This window comes from Aotus nancymaae, unplaced genomic scaffold (genome assembly GCF_030222135.1).
Source record: "Aotus nancymaae isolate 86718 unplaced genomic scaffold, 86718_ANA_hifiasm-v0.15.2.pri h1tg000053l, whole genome shotgun sequence".
Classification (NCBI taxonomy): domain Eukaryota; kingdom Metazoa; phylum Chordata; class Mammalia; order Primates; family Aotidae; genus Aotus; species Aotus nancymaae.
Genome location: NW_026988467.1, coordinates 19,204,735 through 19,217,098, shown reverse-complemented (window position 1 = coordinate 19,217,098; position 12,364 = coordinate 19,204,735). Strand labels below are relative to the sequence as shown.

At 40.9% G+C, this 12,364-nt stretch overlaps 1 protein-coding gene across 4 annotated transcripts in view; it reads right to left on the bottom strand.

Annotated features, from left to right (window-relative positions):
* Nucleotides 1-12,364, bottom strand: part of ZBTB40 (zinc finger and BTB domain containing 40) — an 82,210-nt gene that overhangs the window by 20,885 nt on the left and 48,961 nt on the right. For all 4 annotated transcript variants that reach the window (XM_012440063.2, XM_012440065.2, XM_012440066.2 and 1 more), the window contains exons 5-10: nt 8,861-9,053; nt 8,106-8,248; nt 4,010-4,202; nt 2,122-2,258; nt 1,519-1,720; nt 1,022-1,155 (exon numbers count right to left, since the gene is read on the bottom strand). In XM_012440063.2, the coding sequence (XP_012295486.2) occupies nt 1,022-1,155; nt 1,519-1,720; nt 2,122-2,258; nt 4,010-4,202; nt 8,106-8,248; nt 8,861-9,053 (1,002 nt within the window). The remainder of the gene's footprint in view (nt 1-1,021; nt 1,156-1,518; nt 1,721-2,121; nt 2,259-4,009; nt 4,203-8,105; nt 8,249-8,860; nt 9,054-12,364) is intronic.

Sequence of the window (12,364 nt, the reverse complement as noted above, 5' to 3'; positions counted from 1 at the left end):
GTTAGAAGCCAGCCCTTCTGCACACCTTCCACACCTACCTGAATCAAAAGGGCACTACACTTGACTCTGTAGTTTAATTTCATGCTCCTTTCTTGTTCTTCCCCACTCAAGATGCTCATGATCCTGGGCTAGACACCCATGAATTCCCCTAGTCCCCACCTGGTACTCCTGGGATGCTGGCCACATCGTGTGAAGCCTTACAGAAAGTGAGCTGGCATATTTGCTACCCCATATGGGCAAAAGCTTTGTTCTATCTATGTTTATCTTGGCTCTTTCTAGAAGCCAGAATAGAACATGTAATAAGACCAGTTTTACATTCCTTCATCTGAGAGAAGCTGCTTCTTAGAACAGGTAAGAGAACAGCATCATGACTCCAGGGGATACTAGGTTTAGACAAATGGAATAAATTGGTTTGAGTCATAAGAACCTGGGTTCAAATCCTTACATCATCTCCTCCCTACTGGAGCATTTTAGACAAGTAACTTAACCTCTTGGGGTCTGAGAACCCTTGTCTATAAAATGTGATGACATCACCTGCCATGTGGAGCCAGAAGGATTTAAAGAGCAAATGTGTTAGTAAGCATTAGCTTATCATGAGGTACAGATAGATATTGGTTCCAGCTAGGCATGGTGGCTCACGCCTGTAAACCCAGCACTTTGGGGAGGCTGAGACAGGTGGATCGCTTGAGGCCAGAAGTTCGAGACCAGCCTGGCCAACATGGTGAAACCCCATCACTACTAAAAAAAAAAAAAATTAGCTGGGCATGGGGATGTGTGCCTGTAATCCCAGCTACTCAGGAGGCTGGGACAGGAGAATTGCTTGAACCCAGGAGTTGGAGGTTGAAGTGAACCAAGATTGTGCCACTGCACTGAAGCCTGGGTAGCAAAGCAAGACTCTGTCTCAAAAAAAAGAAGGAAAAAAAAAACCCAATGAGATATTGGTTCCTCCCTTAGGAATGAAGACAGTCCCAGGCAACAACTGTAAAACTCTCCAGCATTCTGCTTTTTATTCCCACCACACCTCTTTCAGAGTCTCTGCCAGGTGCTCCTCCTCTGAGGTATAGAACTTGCACTCAATCTTCTGTTGGATGGCCTCCGAGATCAATTGGTTATGCCTCAGGATTGTTTCCAAAGTGGCCCGTTCTGGGGTGGTCACTGAAACAAACAGGGATCAGAAACTCATTAGTCAAACAATGAGTACCATTTTTCCTTTACCCTTCCTCCACTCAACTCTTCACAATGAAAACACATTTCCCTTATCTCCTATCTGAGGTTGGCAGTGGGCAAAATGGCAAACAGCACTGTAATCAGAGTATAATAATGAAGTAAGCTTAAGATAATTACAGCATCTATTTTTTAAAAGGTTTACAAACTCTTGTGCCTTGAACTAAACTGCCAGTCGTCACTTCTAATGGTAGGGATGCAGGTGACTACTGTAAGAGAGCTCTTCCTATTTTCTAGGAAGACTGACAGTAATCTCTAGTGGGGAAAACTCCTCCCAGAGGTCAGGTAACTCACCTGCCCGGAAGAAAGCACCGGCACCAGGCTCCCTTCCTATTTCCTCCATGAGCAGGTCCAGTGAACAGGGCTTTGTCTCCTGAACCACCAGCAGCAGCTGCCAAATGGCTGTGGCAGAGAGAGTCTGCTTTTCCAGAACCGCTGATATCAGGGAACTGAAACCACCTGAACCAGAGTCACATTTCACAAGCTTCTCCATGACCTTCAAGATGGAGCACAAACACGCACGTAAGAGACTCTCTAGCCACTGGCCCCGCTGCAGAGCTGCAAGTCTAGGTATTGGTTTATAGTGAACGTATGTTGGGGAAGGAGTTTTTCAACATCCTTCACCTCTCTCAATCTGAGAGGTTTCTTACACGTGACAAAGACAAAGTTCTTCATTTCTCCTTTTGAATGACTTTCCTTATTACCACAGAAATTAGAACTCCACCTTAGAAACTGAGTTATTTTCTATTTCTCCTCTACTTAGCAATTATCAAAACGGCTACATATGTATATTTACAGAAAATATAAATATGCGTGTGTGTGAATATATATATATTCATATTTTTTCCTTCTTTCTCATTTTACCCTCCCCTTCCTCTGTTTCTCTCCCTCTCTTACCTCTCTTTCTCCAGGGGCTAAACTTGTCATGTGTGAGATCATCTTTAATAATATCTGGTTGTCTGTGAAAATCTCAGAGAGGTTTTCATGATAGCGTCTCAATAGCTCAGTTCCATAATCATCAGGGCTTGGTTGGACTGTAAAGATATTAGGAAAACAACGATGTTTGCTGCAACAAAACCTCCTACAGAAGACTCCAGGATGTTACAAATGAGAGAGGAAGAGTGATCAGCACAAGACCTCAGTGTCCTCTGCAGATCCCTGGCTTGGGGCCTCATACACATATGTTCAGAGCTCCTCTGCCTACGCTTCATCGCTTGATGCTTGAGGGTCACAAAACCATTAACACTTTGAAAGACGGTGCCTGGTGGTAGGAGCCAGCAATTGCTCACCAGGGGGGTAATTAGAAGGCTGTACTTATAAGAGACTCAGATGTGTAGGTTCAAGGGGGGCGTGTCTGTCAAGCCTGAGGTAGAGGATTCGTGTGGTGATCCTAAAGACAAGCACGAATCAAGGCTCTGCATGTGAAGCTGACCTGCGGTTTTTCTATTTAGGTGCCCTTTGGGCCAATTTGTTAGGTTCTCTCTTTCAAGAGGTCATATTTACTTGAAAGTTAAGAAAAATCAAACCTATCAGGCATTTCTCTTAGCTTTGCAGATATTTAAAAATGTACTCCCTTCTTTATCCCAGTAACTCCACTTCTGGAATTACAACCTTAAGAAATTATCTGAAGGTCTTTGTCTATGTACGAATTGTCAATGCACAATCTGCGTTGATAATGACAGTGAAAATAACAACTAATACTTACTGAGTGCCCATGTGTCGGGCACTGTGCGAAATGTTTTACATGGATTATACTTGCCACAAAAACGAACGTGATAGGTAACACTCTTACCCCATTTCACACAGAAAATGAAGCTCAGAAAGGTTAAGGCACTTGCTCAGGACACTACAGCTACAGAATGCACTCAGGTTGCAGTCGCAGGGAGTCTTGACACTAATGCCTGCAGTCCTAACCATTATGCTCCATCTGCTCTGAAATAAGGGCATGAATAATACACCTTATACATCCTTATGATGGAAAACTATACAGACTTCAAAAACTAGGATTGTGGGGAGATTTTCTGAACTGTAGAAAAGAATGCTGCTGTAACGTTACATGGGGGAACCATACAATTATACAATATGACAGTATCTCAACATTATAAAAATGATAGATCAAATATGTCAAGGTATTAATATTGGCATACTTGAGTGGCAGGATTTTAAATGGTTTTCTTCTTTATATTTGGAATTGTCCAAGTTTGTACAAGTACATACTACCTTTATAACCTAGGAACAAATATCCTTTTTCTGAAAACCGTCTGAGGCCTAAATGCTCTGGGATAGGAAAGAGTTGGTTTGAGTTGGAATATCTTTCTAAGCAATAAGATATGGACGCATTTCCCCAAGCTGAACAGACACAAGAGTGAGTTCTGTGGACTGCTGGAAGCAAATAGCACTCTGGCGGAAAAGGGGCGATCGGGATTTGAGGCTTTGACGCTCCTATTTGTGACTACAGCTGACAGGATGCTGAGCCTCATGAGCACATTTGCTCCTCTGGCTTTCACAGATGATCCTGGACAGCCCTGGGAAAGCCACACGTTAATAAATCCTGAGCCACAGGAACACCATGACGGAGCTTAACCGAGAAGAATCACTCTCAGATTTCAGATCTTAACTCCAGAGATAGCGAGAATTATCGACTAATGACAGCTAGTTTCTACTCTGCAGTGACATTTCTTAACATTATCTTATCTCCCCAGCATGGAGCCAAAAGGGTGTTTCAAGCTATAATAATTTTCTGGAAGAGTGGTTTCAGTCCAGAGAGTTGATGATTAACTAATACCTGTGGCGCTTGGCAAAGTGGCTAATTTCTCCAACTTCTCTAGCAGAAGGCCCAGGTTTGGGAAAGTCATCTTCACAGCCTGGAGGAGTTTTACCAAACTCTCAGCAGTCAGGGTCTTCTCTTCAGTCATTCTGTGCAACAAATTTTCTATTGTCTCCTTGGGTGTTCTGTCCTCACAGCAATTCAGAATCACCTGCAGTGGCAAGCAATCAGCCAGATACCAGTTACTGGCAATTCAGCACTGATCTGATACACTACTGGAACACCTAGTGAGACAGCATCATAAGGTGCTCCATCTCCAAGCCCTCCTCTGTTAATCTCCAGCATCACTTTTTTTCATAGTTTCTTCCTTATTCTGTTACAATAGAAATCTAAAATATTCTCCAAACGAGTAACTGTGACAATCTTTCTTTCTCAATTGCAGGTCTGTGTATCTGCTCTGCCTCCAACAGCTTGCATTTTGTGAAAATATTCTTAAACTAGGCCTGTATGATGCAGCAAGTAGCCTATCTCTAACCTGGTTCTTTAGTTGTGGCTTGTTTGGACACTAAGATTGAGAAACACAGATTGGCAATTAATATAGTTTCATGTTTTTTGATCTTTTAGTAAAGTTTATAATATTAGCATAGGTTATAATTTCAGAGCAACTATATTGTTTTACTTTATTTGTGTAGTGATCTGAATACTCAGATAATTTGTACATTAGGTCTGTGGACTCCAAAATAATAGATTTAAAGTGCCTTTCTGGATTATTTTCTTGTGAATTCTTTATTATCCATTCCTCTCATTCTCAACAGCCACATACATCAGCTCCAGTTATAATTTAGCAATTCCACTCCTTTGTCCTTCCTTAGTACGTTAGAGGATTTTGAGTCAAAAGGGCATAGAACTTTAGCAAAAGGATGAAAATAAAACACGTGACAGATATTTTACCGATATTTTTATATTACAATAGAACCATTTCTTAATGGACTATGGCATAATATGCATAACTTAGCTCTTACGGAACTGATAAAGCAGGGGATTATTTCAATACACGTAATCTACAGATTCACAGGAACTGAATTTTGAGCTCTCCTTTGGGAAAATGCCAGCTCCTAGTCATGGTAGTATGCCAGAGGCTGCCATTATCAAATTAACTTCCATTTTAAAATAATGAATTTAGCATTAAAACCAAATTGGTTTTATGTATATGAAAGGAATATATATATAATAAATCAAGTTGTCATATTCTTTGTCAGTACGGAACATAGTCATTCTCTTTAAGGTCTAATATACAGTAGATATCTACTAAATAAATCATAAGTTAAAAATTAAGAGCTTGTATCTGAACACCATACTGATTTCAGAGCTAAATCTTGGTTCCTAAGCAATAATCTGATACATAAAGAGGCAGCCAGATACCAGTAAGAGTAACTATAGGCTTTAAGGCCAGACAGACCTAGTTCAAATTGCAATTCTACTATTTATTGCCTGTGTGACCTTGGGCAAGTTATTTAATTCTTCAAGCCTTATTTTCCTCACTAGCAAAAGAAGATAACAATACCACCTCTTGCACAGTTGTTTGGAGGATTCTGTAAGATGAAGGTGCTGTTTGTATAGCCTTGCCTAACTCCTAGAACATCCGTGATCTTTAAGAAATGACAGTGTTATTGATACCATTAGGGAGAAATACTCATAGGGGTTAAGAGAATGTGCTTTGATTAGAAGTCTGGTTCCTAGTACTGGCCCCAAACAGCTGTGTCTTTGGGTGAGCTGCTCCACCTCCCTATGCTCTGTTTCTTCATCTTTAAAATACGGGTAATATCTATGACGTCATAAAGTTGCTGTGAGGGCGAAACTCAGTAACATTTAAGAAGTCCTCAGCATGTTGTCTGGCACACAGTAAGCAATAAATAAATGACAGCTACAGTAATCAACCCTTTTTTTCTGTTTCCAGTCCTGATGTAAAGATGGTCCTAGTTACTGCTTCTTAAAAAACACAACATACTTATAAAGGCCATGGCAGTCATTGTTAGCATACCTTCTTAACAGAAAAAAAGTTCAAAAAGGCCTGGTACACATTCCACATGATGTCAAAATACTGTGGCTATTCAATCAACATTCACTTCTCCACTCCCACTTTATTAGACTGCTTCAGCTTTCATGAGAAGGAATCAGTTAATGAAGCTCTGGTGGACCCCCAGTCTTAAGAAGTGTTTTTGTGATTTATAACTAATTCAAGCTCTTCTGCTTCAGCTTTCTCTGTCAAGTAAACTGAAAGTGACAGTAGAAAATGACAGCGTGGTCTATCTTGCTGCAGAGAATGAGGCTGAGTTTGGACTCTATCTATAAATGCTGTTTTACCAAGATAATGAAACAGTTCAAAGGACACATTCAATCTAGCTAATAAGGAAAAGGTTTGAATGAGTACTTGAATGAAATACTAAAGAGGGAATCGGGAACTTCTAGAGCTATAAGCAACTTACTTAAATTGAGTGCCAGAAATTACACTTAATTTGAAGACTAAGGGGAAAAAACAGAAGTTTATTCTTTGTATATTTTCTTTCTTGAAGAAGTTCAAAGGACTTAAAAATTAAAAAAAAATTAATTCGGGCCAGGCGCGGTGGCTCACGCCTGTAATCCCAGCACTTTGGGAGGCCGAGGCGGGTGGATCATGAGGTCAAGAGATCGAGACCATCCTGGTCAACATGGTGAAACCCCGTCTCTACTAAAAATACAAAAAATTAGCTGGGCGTGGTGGTGCGTGCCTGTAATCCCAGCTGCTCAGGAGGCTGAGGCAGGAGAATTGCCTGAACCCAGGAGGCGGAGGTTGTGGTGAGCCGAGATCGCGCCATTGAACTCCAGCATGGGTAACAAGAGTGAAACTCCGTCTCAAAAAAAAAAAAAAAAAAAAAAAATTAATTCACAAAATGTAATTCTGAGATTAAAGGTTGTTCCCATTGCGTGTGTGTGCATGCACACATGTGCGATATAAGATCATTGAAAAAAATAAAATCAAGAATCCAGTCCTCACTGTAAATTCAGTGCTTAGCCATTATACCAGTGGTTTCTAAACGTTTTCTCTCCTGAACACTTAAGTCACTTCCCACAGTTTTAGGAATTGATGCCACAAAAGTACTCTATCCCTATTCCTTCCTTCCAGATATAAAAATATTTTTAGCACAAAGTTGAAATCAATAACACCAACAAATATAGTTATCTAGTTGCCTCGAGAAGTCATGCCAGCAGTTTTATGAGGATTTTAGTAGCTAGCTGGTGGGAGAGTAAATTGGTGCAACCTTCCTGAAGGGCAATTTGGCAACATGTATCAAACACTTGAAAATTTTTATGCTCGATTCCAAAATTCCAATTCTTAGAAATTCTTGGAAATTATACTAAGGGAATAATTTGAGAGGTATGCAAAGATTTGTGTGCAAGAGTGTTCCTCACAACATCACTTATAATAGCCAAAAAAAATGGACACAAATGCTCAATGATAAAAAAATTAATTATGGTATGTCCATTAGACAGGATACAAAATCCATATTACAGGTATAGACATGTATTAACATATTAGGTAAAAAGCCAAGTTAGAAAACCATAACCCCATCCTGAGATGACTCAAATGAGAAAGAAGGGGAACACAGGCTTCAACATGTTAGCAGTTTCATCTCCGAAATTAGAATTTTTTTATTTTTGATTGTTTTCCCAATTTTCTACATACTCCAAATGTACAGTACAGCACATTTCTATAAAGGGGAAAGTGCCATAATAATTACAAATTGCCTCAACATTTTAACTCTTGATACAGTTGTTTACAGTACAAATTGATTGAGTCAGAGCAGGAGTAGCATCCATCCATGTACCCACACATTCATCGATCCATCCACCCCCCCACTCACACATTCATCCATACATCCATTTCCCATATGGCTCCGCCGTGCAATGCCCTCAGTAAGCTGCTGCGAGGAATGCAATGGGATATGAAACAAGCACCTCAGCTTCAAGGTGCTTACTATGCAGTATGTATTAAAATACTGCAAAGTATAAAGTGAATGTGCCACAAAAGAATTTTTGAATTCAGAAGGAGGGAGGAGACACTTGACACAGTTACCCTTTTTTCAGTGCCAGTCAGGAATTCCTCCTTGGCTGTTTCGAGGAACTCCATAATAGGTTTCAGCTGTGTTACACACTGTATCAGGTCCTCTTTGTGTTCTAGTAACAGAACAGACAAGGTCTTTCCCTCCTCTGTGCTCCCTGGGGGAGAAAGAGTTAGAGACACACAAGAGAAGCTAGTCAATTTGAAGAAAATGACAGCATGGTTTGTCAAGAGAGATCTAACAGAATAGTAAAGTGATTTTCAGCTTATTCTGAGCACCTGAATGCAGAATCTCTTTTACAGAGGAAAATACTTTATTATTCTGTTTAAACTCTATGAAAGGAAAAATGTTTCATTTATCTGTCGAACACAAAGCTGCAGAGCCAGCCAGAGGTTAACTTCTGGTTGGCAAGGCCACTGCTTTGTACCTAACCCAAATGAGAGAAACCTCAGCCTTTAAGTGCTGTCAGCGAACCAGTCCACCCTGGGCACTCGAGTCATTGATTTGGATGTGTGGCTTTTTGAAGGACAGGAGAACACTGATGATATTCTCCAACTTCAAGGTGTCAGACTAGTTAACTGTGGGACAGAAATGGAGACTCAAATTTAGTTGGTATATATTTAACATGCAGCTTCTGGAATTAGATATGAAACTTACGTGAAAACCACTTAATAACTAAGCCACCAAAGAAATGTATCGTTGGAACGAACTTTATAGCATCATCCCAAAATAAAATCCTGCCATTCCAATGGATAGGATCTTCTCCTACCTTTTGGCTGCACTGTGTCTACATCTTCTGGCTTCCTGTCTAATAGTGCTGTTTTTACTGCAGGATTAGAATCTTGGTACAGCCTCAACAGGGACATGACCGTCTGAATATCCAGGCTCTCCTCTCTTACTTTACCCAGGATTCTATGGAAAGCTGAATGTTCTCCTCCATCCTGCAGACATTTCACTATAGTCTATGGAACAAAAGGACCCAGAAAGATAGATTAGCAAACCACAAGAACCACCTGCTCCTTGCATTTGGCAAACAAGGTCCTAAACAGTTTGATTCCCACCTGCTTCTCCTGCAGCTCCTCACCCACTGCGCTTTCTTCCCCAGTGGCAGTTCCAACAAGCCCTGCGGTCCCACGCTCCTAACCCAGTCTTCTGGAGGACTCCAATTCCACAACTTCATGCCCTAACCTTGCTCAGGGGCTACCTCTGCTGGGAGGCCTTTCCCGGCCATGGGCCCTACCTCCTTTTCACTGCTTTTAATTTGACATTTGTCACACTATAATTGTTTTTTTTTCTCCTACTAGACTTCTTAAAGACAGGGATTATGCTTTCTAGGGCTCTGTATGCCTAGCAAATAGTATAGCCTGGCACACAGTAGGGGCTCAGTGAACTTTTAACAAACTTAATGTACTTCTTACCTAATTATACCTTTCTGAATCTTATGGCATTTTAAGTATTTCATTGGCAAGGATGTCTGAATTTAAATTTAATGAACTGTCATTTTATTATTTGAGAATGCAATTAAAATCTCACAATTTAGGAAAAAAGAATACCTTAATCATTTACATTATAAATGACAGACTATTTAAAAAGACATGGGCCTTATTAATTTTAGATATAGTCTGTAACAATTAAGGCTAACAATGTGTTGGCTTGTAGTTGCCAGCTGTAAGAACATATGACTCACATATTAATTACCCCATGTGAATGACTGCTTTCAGCCTGAAGGGGCTTCACAGTTTCTTCCCCTAACCAACGTTTATATAATGAGCGTTGCCTCTGGCTTTGTGCCACTTGACCTTTCGGTGGCATTTGGCAGTGTTTCTGTATCACAATTCTCTTCTGATTTCAGCAGCACTGAAGCATTTGGGATAAGAACTTGCCTTCCTGACCACTCCCGTTCAACCTTTCCCACTGGTTCTTCTTCTAAATCTATAACCATTAACAGCACCTAAGACTGGTCTCAATCCTTTATTTTTTTCTCCTTTTATATGCTCCCTTTTGAAAAGCTCTCACGTATCTAGCTTTAACTGTCACCTTTATGCAAACTACTCTGAAAAGCAGCTCTAATCCTGCACCCTTTCAATCCAGAGCTGCCACACACTTTCTGCTGTACACACCTTATCCTCCAGAGGTCTCAGGGGTGCATACAAAACCAAACTCATCATCTTGACTCTTCTAGACCCTTCTAAGACATCAACAACCCCAGTAGAAAATAAACAAAATTAGCATTCCTTTCTTTGGTCTGACAGAACATCTTTCATGCAAATGTGAGGAAGGTCAATCGGAAGGTAGGATTGATATTTCTATTTTAGCAATAATGAATTTACTTGAAAAAAATCTGGTAACCAAAACTGAGTTTCATGGCTTTATACTACAATCTACCTTTGATGTTTTTAGTGTCAAGATTACAAAATAGGAAAATTTTCTAACAAGGGTCTTTAGGGAGCGAAAGGTTAGTTTTCTACACATCTACACGTCTCCCCACCACACTGAAGGAGCTCATGAATACTGTATCAACACAGCAAAATTTAGCTAGACAGCGGTTATTACACATTCTGGTAGTAATCATATGTTTAAGATTTTTATTTAGAGAGATTTTCTCTTTCTCCTCTCCTCCCAAATAGGAGCTATAAATGAGTTAGACCTTGTGTTTCTTGGCGTTGCTTTGGCTTGCTTCGTAATCACAGAATGCCTGTATAAAGAAAGCTAAACTAAACTTTAAAGTTTCCTGTGTTTTTTGGTCATCTCCAAAAGTAGACGCAGACAGAACACAGTTTAATAATCCATATCAGCATACCATTAGCGTAAGTAACTTCTGAGAACCTAAGGTAACTCCTCTTCTACTTAAAAAATAATAAATAAGAAATGAAGACATCAGTTGAATGCTTAATCCCCCTTTAGCTAAATTAAATCAACTTGTCATGCTTTTGTTAGTTGGCTTGAAATCTCTTTAAAATGCCTTTTCACTGACAGCAGTAGGGACCCCAAGGCAGGCGGCCTCTAACATGGATCCCAATGATACCTGACTCTGGATATTCATGCCCTTAGATTGAACCTCATGACTTGCTTCTGAGAGAGAATATGGTAAAAGTTACAGGATGCTACTTTTGAGGTCAGGCTGGTATGACTTCCATCTTGCCTGTGTGTTCTCTCTCTGCCCTTGCTCTGGGAGATGCAAGCTGCCATGTTGTGAGCCGCCCTACGGAGAGGCCCATGTGGCAAAGAACTGATGTCTCCAGCCAACAGTCAGGGAGTAAGCTTGGAAGTGGATCTTCTGAAGCCTGCCAACAGCCATGAGAGTGGGCTTAGAAAAAGCTACTCCCCCGGCTGAGCCTTGAGATGCGGCCCTGGCTAACACCTTGACTGCAGCTTGTGAGCTGCTGAGCCAGAAGACTCAGCTAAGCTGTACCTGGATTCCTGACCTACAGGAACTGTGGTAATAAATGTTTGCTGTTTGAAACTGCTAAGTTCTAGAGCGATTTGTGATACAGCAATGGATAACGAATACACAGCCACTCGCTGCTAATTGCCTCGGTAAACACGTTTCTTCCTATTTTCCCTTTCCTTCCTGCCTGCCTTTTGTGCATCTCAATTGATACAGCATATAGCTCTCTCATTCTAGCGTAGGCCAGGCCTTTTTTTTCCACCTGAAACTCTCTGAATATCCCAAATCCACATCTCTCAGTATCCAATTTGTCTGGCATTATCATTTGAGCCAGTGGGGAAGAGAAGCTTTCATCAGTGGTGGCATTTGATACACTTCTCATTATCCTCTCTGCCATCTCCCTCTCTGCAGAACTACTCATCAGTGAAATTAAAACATTTGTTCACTTCATTGCTCAACAGTGATGCTAGGGTGACCATCTGGGAAAAGAACCACAGGAGGGCTGATGAAAGGGCCAGGAGAGGGCGGTTAGCTGCCTGGACGGCCCTGCTCTCTCTGCTTTTTCTTTCAGAACCTACTGGGGACCTACACCAATGCCAGCACTATACCAGTTACTCCATCAGCCCCCTAAAGCTGCCTAGGGCTCCACAATGGAATAAGCAAGCCCTTAGCTGCAACAGTTTCTCTGCCTAAACAGAAGGGTGTCACATATTAGGATAACCATTCACCAATTACTATCATGTAACACAACTCCAAAAGCTGAACCAAAACAGAGTTCTGTTGAAAGGGCTAAGTTCTTTAACCACACATTTGGAACTAACTCTTCACTCTCAGGGTTAAAGGTACTTCAACAAATTCACGTTAATGCATGGTCACAGAAGTAAT